This window comes from Pocillopora damicornis, chromosome 7 (genome assembly GCF_964200805.1).
Source record: "Pocillopora damicornis chromosome 7, jaPocDami1.2, whole genome shotgun sequence".
NCBI classification, from domain to species: Eukaryota; Metazoa; Cnidaria; class Anthozoa; order Scleractinia; family Pocilloporidae; genus Pocillopora; species Pocillopora damicornis.
In genome coordinates, this window is record NC_142676.1 from 19,501,393 (window position 1) to 19,525,156 (window position 23,764).

The 23,764-nt window shown below is 37.6% G+C and overlaps 1 protein-coding gene across 7 annotated transcripts; it reads right to left on the reverse strand.

Annotated features, from left to right (window-relative positions):
- Window positions 1-984: 984 nt before the first annotated feature.
- On the reverse strand, window positions 985-23,702 carry LOC113676297 (polycystin-1-like protein 2). 7 transcript variants are annotated; one of them, XM_089211088.1, is made up of 20 exons: window positions 23,570-23,702; window positions 19,839-19,949; window positions 17,639-17,790; window positions 15,129-15,472; window positions 14,684-14,825; window positions 14,379-14,488; window positions 13,994-14,052; window positions 13,597-13,751; window positions 12,292-13,024; window positions 11,064-11,507; window positions 10,699-10,843; window positions 10,251-10,427; window positions 9,920-10,045; window positions 9,580-9,804; window positions 8,970-9,227; window positions 8,057-8,797; window positions 7,415-7,651; window positions 5,605-6,885; window positions 5,024-5,195; window positions 985-4,240 (listed from the first exon to the last, which is right to left on the reverse strand). In XM_089211088.1, exons 3-20 carry the CDS (start codon window positions 17,727-17,729, stop codon window positions 2,571-2,573), a joined length of 7,110 nt encoding a protein of 2,369 aa, XP_089067214.1. In that variant the 5' UTR covers window positions 17,730-17,790; window positions 19,839-19,949; window positions 23,570-23,702; the 3' UTR covers window positions 985-2,570. The 7 variants fall into 7 exon arrangements, with proteins under 7 accessions (XP_089067214.1, XP_089067216.1, XP_089067217.1 ...); XM_089211090.1 differs by lacking the exon at window positions 23,570-23,702 and adding an exon at window positions 21,524-21,870; XM_089211091.1 differs by lacking the exon at window positions 23,570-23,702 and adding an exon at window positions 20,178-20,577 and having other exon boundaries at window positions 19,839-19,935.
- Window positions 23,703-23,764: the final 62 nt, after the last annotated feature.

The following is a 23,764-nucleotide window of genomic DNA, read 5'->3' on the forward strand; positions in this document are numbered from 1 at the left end:
TTCCTTTCAAAGTTAACACTCAGTGGTTTCCCAAAGAGGGATAAAACGTCGAAATGCAATGTTACTTACAAGATTGGCGCCTGGAGATTCAACGGTGTCTACCAACTTTATCGCTACACTTGTTGGGAGTTCTTTGAAAAGACACCAGAAACTTAAAATGAAGCTTTTTTTTTCAAATGAACCCCCTGTAGTTTGAGCGAGAATTGTGCGCACGCCACAAGCTCCAGGTAACTTCTCATTTTAATTTCCTGTTATCCTACAGATCTTATCAAATCAATCCTTTAAATTAAATTTAATAGTGTATTGTAGGGAAATTTGTCTGCGGCCTTCTTCCTTCGAGCCCACAAGCGTGCAAGAACACACTCGATATGAACGTTCACATAAACCGAAACGTATAACATCGACAGTAAATTAAAAAAAAAAAGGTTTTGCATTATTATACTTCCATAGCATCCTTTTATTTCATGCAAAAAAAACTTCTAACATCTACGTCTATATATATATATATATATATATAGAGGACGTCTGTGTTTTCATTTTTCCGTTGTACACTGCTCGACACGCAGAAGTAGAGCGCGATAGAAAAAAACAAAGAAACTATACTTTCATCCCTGCAGCCTGTTTCGTGATTACTCACTCATCAGGAGATTTTTATTAAAGACTAGTTTCGTGACTTAAATTTCGGACTGGAAACGTGACGTTTGGAGAAAAACCAATTTTTACTATTTATTTTCATTAACGCGATTTATTTTGCGATTTATTTTCATTAAATGAGTAAGACCTCTTTAATTCATACATTATTTATCAAACATCGCCAGTGGGTAAACGGAATAAAATTCCCTGATGAGTGAGTAATCACGAAACAAGCTTGTAGGGATGGAAGTATAGTCTCTTTGTTTTTTTCCCCACCTTACTGAATATATATATATACATATGTATTAAAGATTAGTTTCGTGACTTAAATTTCGGACTGGAGACGTGACGTTTGGAGAAAAACCAATTTTTACTATTTATTTTTATTAACGCGATTTATTTTCATTAAATGAGTAAGACCTCTTTAATTCATACATTATTTATCAAATATCGCCAGAGGGTAAAACGGACAATAAACAGCAGACACCTTTCTAGAAGGTAAAGAAAAATAGGATGTATGTTTTTTTTAAGATTTTGCTTTACATCACTCACTTCTTAGGTATGGATTATGTTAAGTTTTTTTATTTATACAAGAAGGAACTATTATAAGAACTGAAAGGAGGGCACTTAAAGGATCTGTAGATATCTGGAATTATACCAAGAAATCAAATAAATTAATTTTGACGCTATGGTCAACACTCATGAAGAAAATTGGGACTTACTTAAAAAAAGAAAAAAAAAACTATGATAAACAAATCATAGAGAAATAGAATTGGTATCCAGTTGAGATTTGTATAAATATATTTAGGTCTTCTTCAGTTGGAGAGTAATGACGGAATATTCATGTGTTTCCCAAACTGTTGGTGCCAACAGTGAAAATTAGGAAAACTATTGGAGGAATTGTATGGGCGGGGTATTACTAGGAAAAATGGGAAAGACAAAATAATAATAATAAATGAAAACATTATTATGGAGTTTGGGGATCCACATCCTAAAACATATTTTGCTCAAATAAATTAGTTTTAAAGGATCAGACAAGGATAAAAAAAAAAAGTCGTCCCATCTATATATCTAAAATGGGATAAACAGCTTAACGCGCTGGTTTAAAAGGATTAAAAATAAATAACAGAACATAACGAAGTTTTAAGTATAATCAAGGCAAAGGGCACGGGTTTGCCTAGATATGAACCGACATCCCTTTTATTTTTCTTCCTATGGCTAATGTCGTTCGTAGCGACTCACCTAGATAAACTAAAAACTAAATGACTTTAGGACATACTTGTTTTCACCTCCTTGGAAAATTATGTATACCACTTTCTGCGTATGGCAAAAAAGTCGCGCGGAAAAAATAACAGTGCCGTAGTCTGTATACGCGCATACATAACCCCGCGAACACGACAGCAACTCTGTCATATTCGGTTGAAATAATTCGTAATCACTTGCAGTCACGATCGCTATAATTGTGTATCTAAGCGTTGATTGTTGAGGTCGGTCATGCTGGTGTATGCAGTAACTAAAAGATTGGCCACATTGGTTTGACCAAGAAATGAAAAGTCGGGCGCATATACCTAATGAAACGTTCGTCCTTGTTTCCTCATTGGGGGCCATTGGCTATTCGTGATTCAGAGGCTCAACGGTGTGAGGCTCTAATTCCGCTAGGTGCACTGAGTACATCTAAAAAATTGCGCCATTTTTGTGCTGAATATATTTTTTTTTTCGTTATTAAAAAGAGTACCCATATAACTAGGACATCAAGTCTTGAGTCATTCTTAACAGCATGTAGAAATCTCTGTAAGCAGACGGATATCGTGTAGACAAGATTATCACCGACTCTAAATGAGGAATATATACATATATATAAAAAGAATAACGTGTTTCTGCCTGATGGTGCACAAAACTGAACCTTCAAAACGCGGACGTCAGGCGTCACCATGCCTTCATACATTTGTCTCAACTATTGGACGCAATGGCGACACACGTAAAACAAATTCTGAAGAATATGATGCGCTCTTAACATTTAGCAGCACCTCTTCAAGATACCCATCTTCATCTGACTCAAATGCCTCATCTATGGAGAGAAGGCTAGACAGGCTTATATTTCCTGAATCTATAACTGCCCTGGTACCATTTTGTTCACTGATTTTGTAAGTATTTTCGTTTCTATCTGTATCATCCAAATCTTCTGTGAAAGATTCTATCGACGCTATTGGACATGTTGCTGTTATTTCTGTTTGGAGTTCAACTGTGAACAACCTCTGGATTTCCGACGAGTATTTTTCCTTAATAACGTATTTCCTCTCTTTCGATCGACACCGTGACGCACGACTTTTTTTGGTTGTTTTAAATGAGGAAACCAATCGTCTTCCTATAAGCTTCATGTTTCTAATCAAGTAGGAAATCATGAACTCCCCCAAATCAGCATCGGCAAATTCATTTTGCGGAATTTCGACCACTTGAAAATAGGAATCGTTTAGAATGGCTATAAACATGTTCAAGAGTATAAACGCCATTGTTAGCATGTAGAGAAAAATAAACAACGGCCCCAAAATGCCATTAACTGATTTTATCTCGTAAAAGTACATCCTTCCTCCTAGAAGCATTTGCAACACGGCGCGAAGGGAGTTTAAAAACGAGGAGTATGGAAGCATTGTGGAACCAAACAACAAAAAACCAAGCTGAGTATACGCCAGTACCGTTGAAATAAACACAACGGAATAAGAGACGAGAGGGTTCACAGCGCGTGCCAGAGTCCCCAGCATCTGACACACATTGCGATTAAAACGAATGAGTCTGAGAAACTTTATGGTAACGATAAATATGAGAAATGATAGCACATAGATTTCAACCGCTGACCATAAAACAATATAATCCGCACTTGAGGTCTCGAAGGGATTGTTCCTGACTTTCCTTATGAACCAGCTAGTATATTTGGCTTTCAAGAAGTACATGACAACAGAGCAAATCGCGGTTGATATTTGTATCAATTCCATCCAGTTCCAAAACTTGGTAAAGTAGTTTTTCCTCTCCCTATAGATCTTGGACATTTCATTAATAATGAGAAATAAAATGAGAACCATGAAGAGAAGTTGACAAACTTCGTGGAAAGTTTGATAGTTGTTATTCGATGCTGAATATAACGTGAGGGTTCTTACACTTTTGGAAAACACTACTCCTCCTGTTGGGAATCGCTCATATAGGCATTTCGCGACACTAAAGAATGAGCTCGACGGATTGAAAATTGTAAATTCTACAAAAATAGCCGTGGAGAACTCATCCATCCAATTGTTTGTCTGTAGTTCCTTAACAACTCCTAAAGCAGACTTAATATTGTAGCCCAAGTCTGCCACATACCCTCCTCCATCGTATGTTCTGTGAAATCCTTCATATGAGAGTGTTTTTAAATCCCAGGAAGTTTTATATCTCCAGGGTTTAGGGCACAGTCTTTCTAGTTCAAACACTGATTGGTCATCACTTAATTTCGTCACCGGGATCCACTCAGGCAAATTATATGGCGTCTTGTATTCTCTTTTTGGCGAATACGAAGGAATGCATCTGGTAAACGACGTTCCGAGTTGCGGTGTCTTCTCTGAACCTACACAGACACTTGCTGAAAATATGACAAACGTTCTCAAAGTCAAAACAATGAGGACCAAAAAATTATATTTATTAAATATAGAAGCATTTACTGTGTTCTGTTCTGTTGTAAAGTACGAGGTGGCTAGAGCCCGAAAGAAGTGTAGGGTGAAACACGAGGCCTATTCGAGTGTTTCTCCCCACTTCTTCAGTGCTTAACCGCTTCCTAACTGCTTTACTGCAGAACGGAGCATAGTCAAGGGCTTCTCTATTTGTTTTATGCTAAAGATTCCGTTAAATTCCCTAAGCATTACTTTCAATTTTATAAAAAAAACTTTGTTTTCAAAGCGGATAGCAGTGTCGTTAGCATGCTCTATACTCTCATAAAGCACGCGACAGTAAGCCAATTAGAATCCCCGTTAGAATGGTTCAAATAATCTGAATTGTTGAACAAGACTAAAGCTGTCAAAAATGTCAGAGTATCAAAGCTGACAATCTGCCATAGGCTACAACTGAAAGAGTTCGGTAGGTCGATTTTAACACTTTTGCCTGAAGCTTTTTTAGTCCCTAATACAGAATCTAAGAGTGAAATGTTCAGTGAAATCCGGTCGAATTGTGGCTCATAAAAACACGCAAGTTTTTTTAACATGACAATTAGCAACAAACTGCTCAAGGCGTGTGTTTTATGAATGAATGACCGCCGAATTCAAGGGAACACGAAGATTGTTGGGAGTGATTGTGATTGTGAAAAACGTAACTTAATGTCCAACCAGTTGACTAAAGTAAATTCTAATCTTCTATAAAACTAGACACCTACCAGGTTTTATTCTGATTTGCCTTAAACGCGGCATCCCCACCATGAAAAGCTCTCTGTTACGTAAGAAACCTTCATCGTAATCAAAGGTCCACCCATTGTACCACTTGGTGTCGTAAAGCGCTGGCAAGAGTCTACTACGTATCCAAGTCCAAAAGGACGAAATATTTCTGCCCTTGAAAAGATGAAAGGAAAAGTTATAGTTTTGTTGTCCATTGGCACTCTTGTATGATTAATAAAGTGAGGTTTTGGATTAAACTGTGTTCACGACCATTCAGTTTGTATCAAAATAACTATACTAGGTTGGAGTGAGTTTTTTTGCAAAGTTTTCTATGTATCCACGAGGGTCCGTCTCATTTTTCTCCTACACTTAGACGAAAGTCAGGTCACAATTAATTTTTTTTTCGTCTCTTTTTATAATAAGAATGAATTCGAAACCATGCGCCGGATGGTTTAAGATCAAGAAACGAAAGTGCAAAGTGTAATCAACATACTAACACGACTTAGCTTTCAAACAGTAACACCTTTCATGCTAGACAAACGCAGTCTAAGAAAAAAAGTCTGAAATGAGATATGATTCTCACCTTGAAATTACGAAAGGCGTCTTCCATAGATGTTGTCAACACATAACGTGAAGGACTTCGATTCCCATAACATACAATGAGTAAAAGCAGGAAGAAAGTCAAGAAGAGGGTTATTTCAGATAGAACGTTATACATGCCCTTAACCTTAGCTCGGTAGTCTCTAGCTTTCTCCAGTTCAACCCCTTGTGGTGGCTTAGCAACTGTTTTATCGCTAGAATATCCTTTGTGATACGTTATTCCACAAACTTTCTCGCGATCGGGCGGCTTTCTGATTATAAGTGACAGTAAGGAAGCCAAAAGAATGACTTTTATTGGCTGAGAAACAAATACGTCTTGAATGAACGACACAGTAACGGAAGTTAGCCACTGATTTGAAGTTTCCTTGCCCCACATCATGCTGTAGAACACGATGAAGGCTGCGGAAGTTAGGGAGGTTAGAATGCAAATCGTCCATCCAATATAAATAAAGAAGTGAGGCAGACAACCGGGAACTTTCTCTTTAGGCTCATTTTCTCTGATGTCAAAAACATTTTCAGAAGGCTTCTGTTTAATGTTTCTAAAAATCAAAGCAGCTAAGACGTTTATAGGAATCGCTATCAAACTACTTTGGATCCCAATCTTAATTTGTGTCCAGCTCAATTTTAAAGGTCCCACCTGAAAAGAGTCCTTCGGAGACGCACCAAAATTATAAAACATGGCATTAGTTACCATAGCAGTGAACAGGACTGACAGGCAGCAAGATAATCGCTGACAGCGTGTAAACGCAACGTGGGGCGGTCTTGTTAACACAGACAACCACAAATGTCCATCCCCTAAGTTCTTTGCCGTCCGAAAAACAAATAGATTCTTAAACTTTCTGAGCTCGTATTTATTGGCCGCATTTATTTCATACTCAATCTCCCCAGATCCTTTCTCTAAGGCAAGCCATCGGTTTGCAAGAAAATGCCATATGTCTCCACTGCTGGTATCTTCCACTTGAATTTGTTGAAGGAACCAGGCAGGATCTTCACCGCTGTTGTCATGCCAAATAAGTATCTTGAATAACCTTCCCAGTGAAGTTGGCAAAGCGAAAGTAAAGCTATTTAGGCTGCCACGGGCAAACAATATCTTTCTCGCTTTAGAATCCGAAAGTGAGATAGGACCACTGCAGCCTTCTTCACCATAAAGTGCTATTCCTACCTGCGCTGTGGTCCCCTGGTTTGTCCACATTCCAGTTTGTACATGCACATTATAAACACAACCAGAGGTAGTACTGTCGTTCAAAACCACATTTCCCACAGCCTGAAAAGAAAAATTAGTCATACAAGCATCAAAGGTTTATCCCCTCGTAAATTTTATACAAGCGGTTTCAGATTTCTTGCCAGAGTTTTACATGTATGCAGTCTGCATTCTTCTGGAGGACGATTCTAATTTGCGATTCTTAGAATATCAATTTTGTTACACGTAGCTGAAAAATACCATTCCGTCAAAGAGGCATTTTCAACTTCGCTTGTAAAAATTCAAGTATGCATCAGGATACATCGCTTCAATTTTCATTATAGAATCCCTAGAGAAGAAAAGAGGGGATCCAGTGAGCTCAGTTCCGATGGCTTCTGCTATTTTCAGCAAGCGAATATGCAACGTCATACATTGAAAGCAAGTTCTGTATCAACATAATCAAATTGGACATCCTCAAGCATTGTTTGTCTTTCAATTCACTTTACGTTGAAATGTTTTAGGAGAAATTCTGTTCTTGTTTTATTTTTATCCACTGCGCAAGTAATATTTCTACTTTATAATGTATTATACTTGAGATCAAGCACTATTTCACCTTCAATTCATCGATCTTGTCCGCTCTTCGGGACAAAACAAGCCCCATGATATAAAGCCCAAATATGGAACACACAGTTGCCAACACAACGTAGTTTCCAGTCTCTCTCAGTTTTCCGAAATTTTCCCATACTTTGTCGAAATCGATTGGATTTGGCGCAACAAAGAAATCCCCGCCAAAAGCTGAGAGATGGTTGCAAAGGCAATGCAAACTGGCTGACTTTGTTTTTGGTCCAATCTAGGTTTAAGAACATCAAAAAGCAAAATGAGCGATACAAGAAAAAGAATCAATTAAGCAGCATTGAGCGCGTGCAGGAAATTAAGTGCACTTCTGCAGCCGCCTCTACGCAGTAAAGAGCTCAAGTTAATTTGTGTATTCCCAACTTCTTCCAGATCATTATTACATTGCGCAACGAAAATAATTCAAAGTAGGGAAATTTCAGAGGAAAGACTTGAATTCATTTTTTGGCCTTACATCAAAACTGACTAAATGCCAAAGGATTAGAGACTGACGGTGAGAGTGATCATTTTTTTTGAAAAATATCTCATACCAAAACTTTTTAGGAAATAAAATAAAATATTTTTCAACCCAATGATGCTATGTCAACCCAAAAAATTGGGAAAGCGGTATCTGTTTATTTACCGAGCACCCTTCATTTGTCCAGATCTGCTTGCTCTCTGACCAATACAAACAGCTCGTCACAGTCACTGACATCGTGTAGTTCACGTCTGTACTTCTATTATATTTGGGCACCAAAATCAGCGGTGTTGGGGGCGGAAGGGTAGGAGGATCTTTGACGCCAATGCAAGAACGCTTTTGGCGCCGTCCACCGTTTCTGCAAGACCGCGAAACTCTGCTAGGAGATTTTTCAGCTTCATTCGAGGAATGCATAATACCAATGTAATGAAGACCAGTTTTTCCGGTGACATCACTTGATAGTGAGACCTCGTATGGATTAATGCTGCAGTTGTAATACCCAATTGCTTCAGAAAACGCAGAACAGGAGGCGTAATTTGGTAGACGGATATTGAACTGGAAGTCAGTCGATGTCGGCTTCCTTTGGGCTGCCACGAAAATTTCCAAGAATTGTCCTTGTTCAGGACGAATCTCGAAAGAGACCTTCGAATCGGGGGATGGAATATCAATTCGATGATAGCGCAAATTATAAAAGCCATCGCTTGGTTTTACGAAATATTCTTTAAGGGATCTGTTTTCGCCCTTCGGGTCTGTTCGGATAACCGGAATAAACAGCTCAATTGGTTCTTGGAGGCCGGAGATATTCAGCGATGTTCCATCATTCTTTAACGTAAATTCTACAACCTTCGATTGGATACCTTTTGCACTCTTATCCCAAGTGAAGGGGTTCTCGTCAAACGAAGTGATCTGAGGTAAAAAGAAACGAAAAATGAGGCTTATAGTGTATCATAGCATAGTTCTAAAAGAGTCAATTCGAAGAGGTTTGGCATGTTTCAGCTAAAGCAGGAGGTATGGTTTCCTTTAAGAGGTCATGCAATTTACAACCTTCCTATGGCGTTACATTAGGTTACAATCCTACCTGAGCATCAACATATTTCATGTTTGCCATGTTTGCCATGTCTGCCTCAAACAGAATATTAGCAGGTGGAAGGGTTGCCTTTCCTTCACCCTCACCCACAGTCTTGCCAGACATTTTTTGCGGCGTTTGTCGATCTAGCGTCACCATCAGCTTATCGGTGTAGTACACGCTTGGTTTTTCACCAGGTACCTTTGTTTCTAAGAGTCCACTTGCTAGTTTGTCGATCAGATGGAGAGCCTTCTTAACAATCTTTTTGTTCTATGCGTTGAAAAAGTAATAACTGATAATGAGATCTAGTGGATTCTGCAATGCTCTCTAGGCAGGTGAAATTGTTGATTGGAGTACTATAAATAAGTAAAATTTAAAGCCATCCAAATTATTAAAAGGAATTTTAAAAGTAATTTGCAAATAATTGCATACTATAATGAGGTGTAGTGCATTCTACAATGCTATCTGGGTAGATGAAATTATTAAGTGGAGTGCTATAGATAAGCAAAATCAATACCACCCATATCATTAAAAGTCACTCCACATGTCAATCGTTAGATTTCACAAAGTTTAAAACAAATTGCTAAACAAAGAAATGCCAAAACTGACTTTTGATTACCACCTGCTTCCTCTTAAGGTCTATAATAACGTCTTCGCTGCCTTTTTTATCCAATAACGTATTTTTTTCAAAGACGACAGCCTTTTTTGCAGATGCGCTTAGTGAGTTGGAAATTCCTTGTAGCAGATTCCCTCCAATGTTTCGAACCAAGTCAACATTCTGTGCCTCAGTGCCTATTCGTGAGGTTATGAATTCCGTCATATTTTCTAAAAGGCCAACGGCATTTTCCTACAATGAATCAAAATCTATATGCTTAAAAATAATAAAATCCGTACTTTAGAGATGTAAAAAGCGTGAGTCAAAAGCTTGAAAGTAAAATGATTGGAGAGAGGTATTGTCATACCTGAACTGACACATCTATGCCTTTTTCTTCCTCCGTTGCCACGACAACAACAGCTGACAGTTGAGTTACCTGTTGCATTGAGTTAATCTCCACTATTGAAATCTGTTCAAGCACTGCTTCCTTTACCTGAGGAAATATGAAATGCCAGACGTATAGAGGTTAACCATTCAAGTAAGATTTAAGAAAAACAAATTAGTTTCTGGCGCTTTGACAAATTTCTGTATAACGTGAAGGGCACAAATGTTTTTTAAATGCGCAAAGGGGCAAATAAAGTATTTGGTAATGTGTTTATCTTGAGCTCACGATAAAGCTTAACATCAACATGGAATACCCTCTGTTTGTCTTCACTACCAATATTGGCTTCCTTCACAGCCGTCACTATTGAATATGCCATCTGTGCAGCCTCATCAAAGTTTTTTCCATTTATAAGCCCTTGGAGTGAGTTGTTGCCATCGCTGGTCGACGTTTCAAGAACTTTTGAAATGTCTTTTGCAGGTAACGGTTTCACCTGAAATAGAGCGTTTTAACTAAAAATTACTTACTGACCAATTTACTGACTGACTGACTGACTACCTGACAAGACTTATATGTACGTCACCAGGTGTTGATATACCAACCCGATCTCGCTCGTAAATGAAACGAGAAGGAAGTAACTATAAGTAATTCGAAGTCTTCAACAAAATGATCGCTAAGGATCCCAATAAGGTACAATTTCTTCTGCTACTCTGGCTATTTTTAACTTAGAGGTACAAGCTCAAGTGATCACGAAGATAAATTACCTGAACCTGAAATCTTTCAATAGCGGAGGCATTCATGAAGTCTGATACTCTGGCTTCTAATGTTATGTTTCCAAGCGGTAGCCGGGTGATAGTATAGGGTTTTAAACCACTATTTATCACTAATACACCTGAACTGGTGAGATATCTAAAGTAAAGAGGAATAAAAGTAGTTGGAGGGATAAACATAAATTCAGTGAAATATTTTGATCTTAATTCCTCCTTGTATGAAATAAGATGCATTTTCCTGTGATTTTTCTATCCAATCCAATCGCTTGAGAATCAAAACGTGAAATTACCCAAAACGTAATAAAAACAGTACAGTGTTATATCCCCAAAAGTCGGAGGAATACTCTTATTTTGTTCACCTGAAATCGTAAGTTAAAGGCAGATCATCATCTAGCCACCCAAAGCAGCTGATGTTAAATTCTGTTGTCAACACGAAGCCTTCAGCAGGTATAACGGAGCAACCACCACCATCACTCTCTGCACGAGGAGGAGAATTAGTGAGGAAAATGAATTCCTCTGTGAGAGTGAATTTATTTGAAAGTGCTACAATTGTCCTTAACTTATACTTGCTGCTCTTCTCCAGAAGTTGCTCATCACCAGGAATAACTAAATAAGGACTATCGATGTCAGTCAGTATTTTCTCCTCAAAGCTCGGCACCTCGAGCCAGTCCTCGCCGTAAGATTTCAGTTTAAATAATAACCAGCTGTATCTGGCTATTCTGTTGCACAATAGCCCTGAACAGGAAGTTCTTATGGTCAACCGCCGATTGGCGCTCACTTTGGCCCCACAATTTGTTGTACATCTGGAAAATGAAGATAACTTTATAAAGGAGAGCATGGAATGTCGCACTTACCTTAGTAACATCCAAAATAAATTGGGACGGTATGTTATTACATAACTAGTCTCTAATATATAGATTTAGCCAAGCCTAAAAGCGGAGCTCGCATTTTTTTTTTCCCGCACGTCTCAAGGGCACAACGCCTTGAACAAAGCCGTGGCGTTGGCGTGCCCGCGGTACAGTTAATCACGCATGTTAAAAGTAGCACCTTGTATGGTCGTACGGTCGTACGGTCGTACATCCAAATTTTTTCGGCTTGATGGGTTACTACTATTTTGTATAATTATGGGGCTACGCTCTGCGAGCTCCGCTATTACGAAGCTAAGCTCTAATTTTGGCATGTAATAGGTGACACAATCTTCCGTCATACTATGGAATCTATCACTGATGGAACGCATCCTGTGAATTAACTTTACCTAACAACCAGCTTTGAATAAAGACAAACCCACTCTGTAAATTAAACGTCAAGTGCAAAGGAGCAACCTCACGTATCTATATCGTGGCTTTGGAATTTCCTCGTAACTACCTTATCTCTAAAAACAAAAGGGGTAAGTTTCTAAAGAAACTGTGATGCTGCGTCGAGCTAAGTAAAGTTAGTAAAAAGTTACAAGCTGACGTTTCGAGTTTCAGCCCTTCGTCATCGCTCTGACGAAGGGCTAAAGCTCGAAACGTCAGCTTTGTAACTCTTTACGGTGGCCAAGTTACGCTATCAACTTAGCTGGTAATACCAAATTACCTTATCTCTTACCCGAAAAATAGCTGAAACGGCGGCTCAACGTGTATTTTGTGAGTCGTTCGAGTTAATCTATCTCCCTTCTGGACCAAAAGTTCGAAAACGTATGTATTGTTGCCACTTAATCTACCCAAATCTAGAGTGAGCGTGGGCATGGAACTGTTCAAATGCCTGGTTTCAGTTCCATGACAAACACGAGTGACATTTGGGTAGACCGTCGAAATTTCATCCTTGTCCTTCTGCAACACTCCTTCTCTTCTGCAAAACCAGGTAAATGAGAGACCGTTTGCCTTTTTGTGTCTTTCCACTGGGTCATAGCTCGCCGATCCATCCAATATCACAAAACTTTCATTGCCCATGAGGACCCTTGACGGCCCGTCGATCTTCGCAACGAGTGGTGGATGTGTGATACGAACATACCCATAATCGTAAGTTATAGTTTCCTTGAAGTGATTTTTGAGGACACACCGGATGTACAAGTAACCAACGCCAAAAAGCCGGGGGAAAAGGTATTTAGGTCTACCGGGTTTATTCTTTCCGTACGGAATCATCTGATTAAAAAAACCAGTGCTTTCCTCGCATTTGGACACCTCCCAATGTAGTTCGTAGCTACCAGAGTTATACCTTTTACAATCTCCTTTATAAGTTGCTTTTAGAAGAAACCGAGAATTTGTGTGAATAATCACAGCATCCTCCAAGGTTTTCCTCAGCTCGACCTTAACTGAAGGAACGTCGCACTGACAGTTAACTGAAGAAAAAAAAGATAATTTTAACCACTATACTATAGCAATTTTTCACGTGCTATTTTTCAGAAGGTCGATCTTCGGGAATATGCTTGCGCTTGTGTCAAACTTTTCCTATTGTTCTAGACTTGGAGGAATAAATAAGTTATCAGGATCGATTCCGCACCGTAATGAAACGACCACCCACTTTAAGTAAGGTACATGTGTGATTGCTTCATTGTTTGTCATGGCTTATCTTCTCTAATTGGGGCTTAATGACAAAAATGTAATGCTCGACGCATACTGAGTGAATTTGGTTTTCCCCGTTGCTATCTTAGGTTTATCGAAAAGCTTAATGTTCCAAAATTTTAAAAAAAAACACCATGCGCCTAAAGTTTCGATGTAAAAATTCTTACTATCCGTCTCTCTTTTGACGCCTTTTCGAATACTAGCACTGCTGTCCTAGGTAGAGATCTCGGAGAGATTCAACAAGCAATAAGATCCTAAAACCAAACGTCAGCCATGTTGTAAATCAGTCATGTTGTAAAGCATGAAGTGCATTTTTTGTTCAAAAAAAATGTAAACCGTGTTTACTTACAAAGTTCCTCAAGGTAAAGAAACTCGCCAAGCATCGAGGAAAAGCCACTCCGTAAGCTAAATTTTAGCTCTTGAGCTACTGCAGCCTTTCTTGACTGAATACAATAAATTTGAACTTCCGCAGCCATAACAAGTTTCTTGGACCCTGAATGTGGACTAATCAAAGAAAGCGAAATTCAAGACCAAAATCAACTAAAGGGCGAAAAAAAGGAGCATTTTTGGATATCGGTCAAGATCCTATTTTTTGGCGACCTTTAGGAGCAGTCTCTGAGAGTAAAATGCGTATCAAAAAACCATCATACAGAGAGCATAGGCAAATTCCCATCGAAAATTAAGGGGATGATGTATTTGCAGTGTGCTGTAAAAAGAATGATCAGCTGCTGAATTCATTTTCCTACCTCAGAGTCCGCAAATCAGCAAAGAGAAATCCAGAAACATCACGCAACAAGTCTGTAACCTAAAAGAAGAGTTGTCGAAATGACCTTACCTTTATTAAATAAATTGAAAAGCTGCACAAATCGATCATACCTATTTCATTTTTAATATGGGCTTTGAACGGCATTCAATGAATGTAGTGATCATGAGTCGCACCTTGTAACCTCAAAACCAATATACCTCGATGTAACGGTTTGTTCTGGTGCGCGCGCCTTTATATTATGTCCTCTTAATGAGAAGAGGCACATTCAAAATGACCCACAAAATATTCATATTACTGGATTTAACACAAAAAAGCCACACCTTGAGTCAAAGGCTCATTAGTACAAACATTAGTCGTTCTATTACCTCAGCAATTACATCGTCTCTCATGGTAAGGTAGCTTTCGGTTGTGGAGTTGGCGTAATCCAGTTTAAAACGCGTTTTCCATATGGTCATCACCGCCACGAAATGGAATTCTGACGAAAGAAGAAAATGTAGCCCCATTGTTTAACCCAAACAAGAAGAGAGAGATTTCTTACAAATCCTCTTTCTATAATTTATTTTTCCTATTCAAAGTATCTGTGTATTAACAAATTTAAAGATTTTTCTTTTTTTTTAACTGTGATGGGCTAAGAACAGAGGAATCACGTGAGATTACAAATACAGCATACCTGGCTCACATCCATACAGCTCCATACGAAGACCGACATTATCCTTCCATTGGAATGGGTTGACTGTGATGCTTTTTGTTACCGCAGGAGTAGCAAGATTATGGTATTGGATTGAACTTGAGTCGACATTTCCATTACACATCTGCAGGAGCAAAAAGTTCTCGTTATAGATAGGAAGACTGTCAAAGCAGGTGGCAGCAAAACCATGCAGCGATAACTATTTATCGTTAAGTGATGGGTAACTTTTACAATTTTATCGCACTTTTTGTATAGCCTTTCCGGTTTGAAATTATTTCATATTATCATTGTATTTGCCGCACTACGTCACCCGTAAATACAGCTTGAGGCCAAGTTGTCAATTTTTTTATGGTTCATTGCATAGGAAATTTCATCCATGCGCTCTAAGTCGTTAAAGGTACATCATAACAACCACTTATAGTCTCACCGCCGTTGGTTCACCATCTGTATTTGTACAAGACGCTGTTTCCTCAACCCCTTCCTTCTCGAAAAAGATTAGGTAGCTAGAGACCCATTCGCTAAAAGATGCATTTCCGTAGCCCTGAGTGGCAATGCCTGTTATCACCATGTCTTGGTCCAGCTTGATCTTTATCCAAGTAAAATCATCCAGTGCGTCGATATTGGCCCTGTATCCTGCAGGCCAGGTTGTGAGGTTTAGTCTCGCTCGGTGTGCTCCAAAGGTCTCAAAGGCGTTGTCGTAGGCACTCGAAGCAGACATTTGATCATCTCGAATTCGACCATCTGATATCCCCAGAGGTTTATTACAAGGCTCTGTGTGGAGAGTTAAAGACTTAGATGAGGACATTGTGCTGAACTCGTTTATCTTTAACCACAAAAGTAAGGTTTGGCGGAACATTATTTACAATCTGGTCACTCTTGTTATTGGCAATCTTTTAAGATCTTACGCACAAGTGAAAATTGGTGGCCCGACGCCATCTTAAAGCATGGAAGATAAGAATTTTAGGATCTGTTCCCCAAGACTATTTGACTTTAACGCTGAGGACAGCCATTAATGAATAATAACTATGCAAATTTGCATGTCTCTGTATACTTCGTAGCTTTTGTAAATTTTTCTTTATCTCATTACCTTAATGAAAGCTAAAGTTCTTAGCCGCAACGTTGAGATTTTAAAATATTTTTCGAAAATTTTGAGAACTTTTTATCAGTGTTACGATTTTATATAGTTATCAACCAACCTGCATGGTTACCACTTTATTTTTAAAATCATTTAACTTCGTTTTACTTTTCTAATCATCGTACCAAGTTTTTTGGCTCATATAAATATGCATTGTTAAAGGGCACTCTTGTGCAATGGAACCTCAAAGTCTTACAAACAATCTGTTCCATATTTCTATGGAAGCATCAACTAGAAAGCTTGACTAGGAGTCTATTATATCTCCCTTAAAGGAATTACACTAAATTTCTCAGTGTATGTATTAATATACTAGTAACTTCATGGCATCTAGACAACACACATTGATATTTTTGAAAGTTTAACCTAGAGATCACCTGTGAGACTGAATTTTTTTCCATTTCCATGTGCGAGGCTTGGGAAATGAATTGAAATTATTTCTACGCGAAAATAACACTAGACATTCCTGTTTTGGCATGTATGTTGATACTCCTTGGAATTAAATTCATTGTTGGAACATGCAGTGCCATCTTGACGCTTTGCTCTGCTCTAAGCGTGATGAGAAGTCTTTACTTGCTCATATCCTATGAACTCGGTATAGTCTAACTACTCAAACCAAAGGCTTGTTCTCTTTCTTCATAAATGATCAAAATATCGCTCCATATCAAATATTTCTTTCTAATTCCTGCTGAGTTACTGTAATCGGAACGAAAACTGTTTGCCTTCATCTACTTTCTGTCACGTTTTCGTTAGGAGTATTGACAGTTTACCACCGACGTTATTTTCGTAATTCATTTGGGAAAAAAACTCAGTTTTGACTGAAAAACTTTTGTACAAGCAAAATAAGAAATATATATGGTTAAATTTCCTTGAGAAACGAAGTCAAAGGAAAAATATCATGCAGTTATGTTGTTATTAAAATATGGTGCTTTTAGAGGTACAATTAACACCCCCTTAAACCCTTTTAGAGTTGTTTTCCGCTTTGTTGACAAATATAGCGGGTAATTTCGCCTGAAGCATTATTTTAGTCATAATTGTGTTCACTTACATATTCATCAAAAACCTTTTTAAACGAACTTCAATAGAGATACTTAAATTTATAAAACGGTGTCGTGACGCTACCGGGACTTATAATAAACACACACGCTTATCTTTATGAGTGTGAAAAAAGTGATGGGAGTAGGGTAAAGCTGTACTTCTGGAAAGCTATATCTTAAAACAGGAAGATAAACGTTTGCGAATGCTATTCAGTTAAACAGTTTTAAAGCAAAAATGCGAATATTTGACCAGTGTTCAATTAAATGCGGTTCACAAGTCTGTCTTTTTACATAGAATTAAAAAAAAAAAAAAAAAGGATCAACTCCCTTTAATTCCTTGTAAGGACGTTTTAAAACTGAATATATACGAGTCCCAGTTCAACTCTATCAGCGATAAGAAATTTGCGATGAAGAATTTGAATTGCAGGTTAATGTCCACTCAAATGGAACAAACAGTCATATTTCAATAGCTTTCTTGATGATAAAGCGGCTAGTAGACAAATAATTACGTGTTTTGTGAGGACTTGAATCTCGTTATTTTTTAAAAGAGCTCTTCTCTAAAATCTAATCTAAAGATCAACACGATGAAAAGCGTCAGGGAACCCCTGTTTCTTCATCTAGAAATTCAACAACGCCATGGAAGGATGAGTTAGGTACATGTACGGTGAATTCGCTAGTATAACAGACGATAGTGCTTTTTTTACTACACACACACACATGAATAGCAGGAAAAGTATCTATATATACACAGGACAAAGCAAACATTACCTGGACACCTCGAAATAACTGAACGGGCAGCTATAAATAGTAGGCCAAGAATCCGTCCCACAAGCATCCAAGCCGGCAATTTCTTCGACATGTGTTTTACCGTAAAACTTCTACTGTTTCAACTATTCGTCCAGATCCTAAGGATGGCAATCCTTTACAAATCAAAAGCAAATTTTAATAATGATTGTGATATTAGCCGTCTTGTAGGCGGTATAAACGTATCTGAAATCCAGTCGTAACGCAACGTAAAGATAAGATGGTCAAGCACCAGAGCTTTGTTTATGAGGGTCTAAGTACCAATGAGAATCAATTATAATTAATAACATTTCTGCAAGAGAGCGTTACTTCTGTTCTGATAAAAGAATGATGTCGTCAATAAATTAACACAAAGTCAACAATACAAAACTGGTGCTAAGAAAATAACCGCCAAAGCATTCGTGATTTCGGACATAAAAACTGTCTAAAAGAATCTCGAAAGCTGGTAAATACAATCCTTTCTAAATTATTGAACATTGATGTTATGCATGTAAAAATAAAAAGAAGTAAATATTTTTTAACCACTAAGTCACTAAGGTTACCACCGTTCGTTCCAAGAATTCTCAAAGAACTGGTTTTTGGCCGAAAATTTATTTTATTCTTGCAAGCAGGTCTTTTCTATGTCGCTTCAAACCTATATTTTAGTCTACGAGTGGATTCATGTATTTTGCATATACCTCTCACATCCGAGAGAAATTCCTGAGAAACTTATATTAAGCATGACATAAAAATATCTGGAAGGCAAGCAGCGGGCATATCATGACCACCATCTCTCCGCTGATAGTTACCCCTATCCATGGTTGGCATTTTCGCTTAAGAGAACGGACCACCCCTCCTAAAAGCATCACCCCAGAGGACTAGCGAATTCTGGTTGACATAAGAGGTTTCTGTAAGTTTAAGACCTGACCAAGGGCCAATAAAATAAAAAAAAAAAAACTGCGGTTCATCCATAATTAGGTTTGGAAATTATATGAATAGTACTGAGTCAACTGTTCCGAATGTGTTTAACTTTTACTGGAATACTTAAAAATTTAAACAGCACCCATGGATAGTCTTGCTGATTAAAAGAAAGCGTTTCTTTTCTTTCAAATGTTCACGAAAAGCTTAGGGGTCGTTCTTTCTCTTAGAAAATGATTCATTCAGCCTCTGTCATTTCCATTCTTTATTGTGATTTAAAACAAAGCTTGTTCATCATTTTAAGTGTTCAATAAACAGTCAACGAACCAAGAATCGTGAAATTTTTTTTGTGCAGGGGCCATGCTTGAGGTCAAACCAAATTAATGTACGTAGCAATCGTATTCAACATTATTATAGAGCACGGTAATCCTGAGTAAAACTGAGCGTTCTGGCGAGTTCTTACTTGATCCGTGTTTGGCCATAAGCTGTGAATTTTTGGTCACGAAAAACCGGTAATTTCAAAGTGAACATATTTTTTCCGAGTCTCATCCTCACTGACCTAGCTTCCTTGAGCCGTACTGGGGAAAACTGACCCTTATTCAACTAGCCAATATTCCCCAGTACAGCCCTCACTCGGTAAGTAAGAATTTGATCATGGTATGATTTGAATAGAACCTAAAGGTTTACAGTCGAGTCGCTCGAGAGTTATCTCGCCCGAAGTCACGTCGCCCGAAACCTGAGTCATGTTGCCCGAAATTTTAGTTATGTCGCCCGAAAAAAAAGTCAAGTCGTCCGAAGAAATAAATGCTAAAAAGATCTGAATTTCAAACTATCAATAGGCAATAACGTTGAGAGATTTTTGTCCCCCGAAGTGACGTATCTCTGGTTAAAATTAAGTTTCCTATTATTTACATAACAAACTGATGTGAAGCTAGTTGCAACTTCTCACGGTAGTTTATTTCACCTTCAAAGTGACCCCTCTAAAAATAAACCTGAGAAAAATAGGGAAAATTTTATGATTTGAGCAAAAAATAAAAATTGCATCGTTGGTGCTCGAGTGGGAGTCTAACTGTATCCTAATATATTTGAGTCGTGAATTAATTAGAATCACATTTTACCTACAAACGCGAAATGCGAACGACGAACATATAAATTCTTCAGAGGTTCGTCAGTGTGGGAAAAGCAAAGTATATCTCTTTATCTTTAGAATGTTGTGTGTGTGTGTGTGTGTGTGTGTGAAAAATACAAAACTAACAAAAGTCCTTACCTTTCGTAGGGTTTCTTGGCTTGAAGATCGAGGTCAAATAAATCTTATTTCATCGATATCTTGTTTTCAGGATGACACTCGTCCAGCATGACTGATCCTGCGAACAAGAAGCTGAGCCCGAATTATTGACAAAAACGAAATCTAGATAGCTGTCTTGAAACTCAAACATAAATCCTTATGTGTATTTTGGAAATGAAGAAAGCGTCTGAAAATCGTAAACATGAGACTTGTCAAAAGGTTAAAGGCAAAATTCTGTCCTTTCATAAAAAGTGAAAAGAAGAAAAAGAGAATTCAACACATTTTAACCAATGAAGGGGCGAAAGATTCAAACTTTCTTACCGCGTAGTTTTTAAGTTTAAAATGTCCCGTAATGAGCGGCAACAGCAACATTTTTCTTACGGTAATTGAAGATTTTAACCAGTCGCTAATTTAGGCCGCTTCGATTCATGTTTCATCACGGAAGCAAACATATTAAAGCCTAATTAGTAGTAGCTATTATCTCGCTTTAGCCCATGAATTATTGGAAAACACCATTCAATTCAATATCCTTTCTTTCGAATGTGCTAATAAAATTAGAATTGAGTGGTCAGAGACAGACTGAATATCCTAAAAAGAAAGGTAATTGAGAAGCTTGAAAAATTAAGTTTTCTCCGGCTGTCCGTGCGCAATTAGCAAATTCAAAGACCATAAAATGCGTCATGGGCATTTCAACCACTAAACAATTGAATATGTCTGTCTGTAATTAACGATCACTGTTCAGCAGCAAAAAAAACAGATTATTATTTCTTTATTCTCATCATAACGAGCAACTAGCTTTTAATATAATGGCCAATGTCTAACTCGTCATTCATAATAACGAGCTGCTAAGAATTTATAGGTGCGATAAACTTTCTCATATCTTTATTAATTTTTCAAGGTAGTCTGACGACTCGTTAAATCTATCAAGCCCATATATTACCTGCTTGTTTTGACATTTTTGGATTAAAAACAATCAATTATTAATTAGGAATCCTATTGTTCACTCAGAGAAGGACAAAAATAAACCAAAAGCTTTGAAAAGATGAAATGTTTGTTACCTTTACAAAAAAAAAACGAGAGGTATGAGTTTCCATCATGCCAAAGTTGGTCAAAACATCTTCATTTATAAATCGCTTTGTATTTTTAAACAAACATCGAATATTTTCATTAGGTCTCGATGTGGCTTCTTGTGAGAAATCAGTCAATATCTGTTTAATTGACTCAGGGCAAAATTTTCGAGTGTTTATTTTATGATATGCTCAAGGTCGTATATTTCGTATTACTAGAAAACTAGCTTTTGCAATTAATCGCTTGAAATTTCTAAATCTACATCTGACACTTTCACTAGAGTTAGAGAGAACACTTCAGAGGAAATTCAGTCTGTGAAAATGTCTGAAAGTGTCTGAAAATATCTGATTGCCGAGTGTTAGCTACAGTACCAGATATGTCTGCCTCTTTAGAAACGAATCAATACGCAATAATGACTATTAATGACATCTGTTTTGAATGATTTGGTTCATGGAAAATGTTTTGAAGGCGGGGTAACAATCGTTCTTGTAGTGAGATTGTCTAACCATCGGAGAAAACAGCAAGCCTAAAAAAGTCTATCTTCCGTTTCAGTCACTGACATTTCAACAACTTACCCGAAAGTCAGGTGAAAAACTCACCTGCAGTTGAATGTTACTGGTCTGTATGGAAAACCGATTGGTCTGTTTTTCGTGTTATAATTGGCTCTACGTTTCAAGTATCCGTGATCCGTTGCATGAGGTGGTTTTAACTCGCCATCCGAGTCAATAAGAAAGTTTTAAAGCCAACGATTATCAACAGCGTAACTAACATCATTTTAAATTCTTGCCGCAAATTTAGGGGGAGGTATTTAAACATTCATATCCGAACCCCGTTCTGTATGGATTTAGAAATTTCACACTGAGAAGGACGGACGCATTACGAAACTTATCAATAAACGATATGGCCGGAGTCACCTAGAAATATAAGTCAAACACAAAAGAGTGTCTCTTCTAAGTTTGTATAACAATACATATGACAAATAGGGAAGCTAAATTGTCCTCAGAAACAGCCATTGCCTTAATCATGTGGCTATTCAAGTCTAATTATGGCCCGAGGTGTCTTTGTTGCTTTTGAGACACATTGGGATTTTTTTCATCTTCCAATTATAAATGAATTTGTGCAAGGAACATTTGATTCACATTTGAAATCATAGCGTTTCTGAACAAAGCACGCATAATTTTAAGGGAAATGGCTATAATGACCCCTTTTTCGGCTACACAAAAATTTTGAGGCAGGTTCTATTATATTTATTGTTTCCGAGAATCTGTGCATAAAAAGGCTACACAGTAAGCTATATAGTGAGTAGAATGGCCTCTTAGAATAGCTTGACAAAAAAACCCAATGGGCATTCACTAAAGGAACGAATGAAGGAGGAACGCAGGTAATGGTCTGATGTTACTACTCGGAAATTGTCACAGTTTGGAGTCTTACATAAATCTCGAAATTTCTCCCAATATTCATTTAAAATTATTTAAGCTTTGAAAATTTACACAGCAGGTGCTATGCATAATATTTACTAAATAAATATCGTAGGATGCCCGAACGATGGAATACATATTTCCATTAGGTAGAAAATGGAATCTCACACACTTATCTGAGTGGTTAAAAATCTCTTAAGATATATCAACTTGAACAAGTGCGAGAATAACTTGTGCTGAGTATTCTTCGAACACTAACTGGAAAATGATTTATCGTTCTTAAAGCCAGCTTAAGTTTAATACTCGTAGAAAGGCATTTTTTTAACTATTTTAAGAACAAACCAAACGCAAATTAAAATCCCATGTAATTCAAGCAGCAACCTTTTTCTCGACACAATCCTAAGTAAACCAAAATTAAGGATTAAAATGTTTCTTTGCGCCTCAAAACTACGGACACCTTCTCTTAACAGATCTTTTTAAAGAAAGCAGGGCGTCAATTTTGGTTTCAGAACCAAATGAGTCCATTAATTTAACACAACCACCCCATAAAAATATATGAACAAGAAGATGGAATAAAATTCACTCTGCGTTATTGCCAAGATGTGGTCAATGGGACAAATTTTATGTTTTTTAAAAAAACAGAAGCTATTGTCGGTAAAACTGAACACTGAACGAAGTACAAGTACTTACTTGATAGCGGTGTTTTCTTAGATTTCCATGTACGAGTTAAAGAAGAGGTAATATTTGGAGTAATTTCATGCACTCAACATGGCTAATTCTTAAAATTAAGAACATTTTTCCTGAATCAGAATTATAATTTAAATTCTTCAAGATCCAATGCGAATGTCAAAAGCCCACAGTAGGAGACCAATTAACGTTTCACTCATTCACAGCATGAAATATGAGCTTCTAGATTGGAAATGTTCAATGATTTATCTCACTTGGTGCACGTAAAGCTGGACACATTCGAAGCCATAGTATTTAAACTACAAATATTTTCGATTAGAGGCAATAATGAAAGGAACCGATATACTTATGTTATCAGACTTATGAACGGTTGTCTTAATTAAGCAAGACTAGGTCGATATTTTTTAACAAAATACGCTGATACTCGTGAAAATTCGCCAACCTGTCCTCTTCCAAAGATCGAAAATTAAACATTTCCTCTCTCTTTAAACCACATCGAAGAAACTAAACAGATGCAATGTTAAAAACAATTGTACCAACCTTTCCTTTACCTCAGAGACCCTTCTTACGAACTGTTCTCTTTCATTTGCCAGTGAAGTAATCACCTCTGAGGCAACGTTGTGGACTCAACTAAGCCCGCGACACTCTCGTCAATTCATAACCAAATTTTTATTTTTTCATTTCGGAAACTTGTGTTATATCTCGTCTATGAGAGGATTACAGAATGATAGGCTT

Bases quoted from the DNA above. Each gene is read 5' to 3' on its own strand.
- LOC113676297 (XM_089211088.1), bottom strand. From the start codon at position 17,729: ATGTCGAAGAAATTGCCGGCTTGGATGCTTGTGGGACGGATTCTTGGC. The intron at 13,025-13,596 runs GTAAGTAAACAC...TTTTTTCTTCAG, and splicing joins TCTTTACCTTGAGGAACTTT to TTAACTGTCAGTGCGACGTT. The intron at 4,241-5,023 runs GTAGGTGTCTAG...TCATATTTTCAG, and splicing joins GCAAATCAGAATAAAACCTG to CAAGTGTCTGTGTAGGTTCA.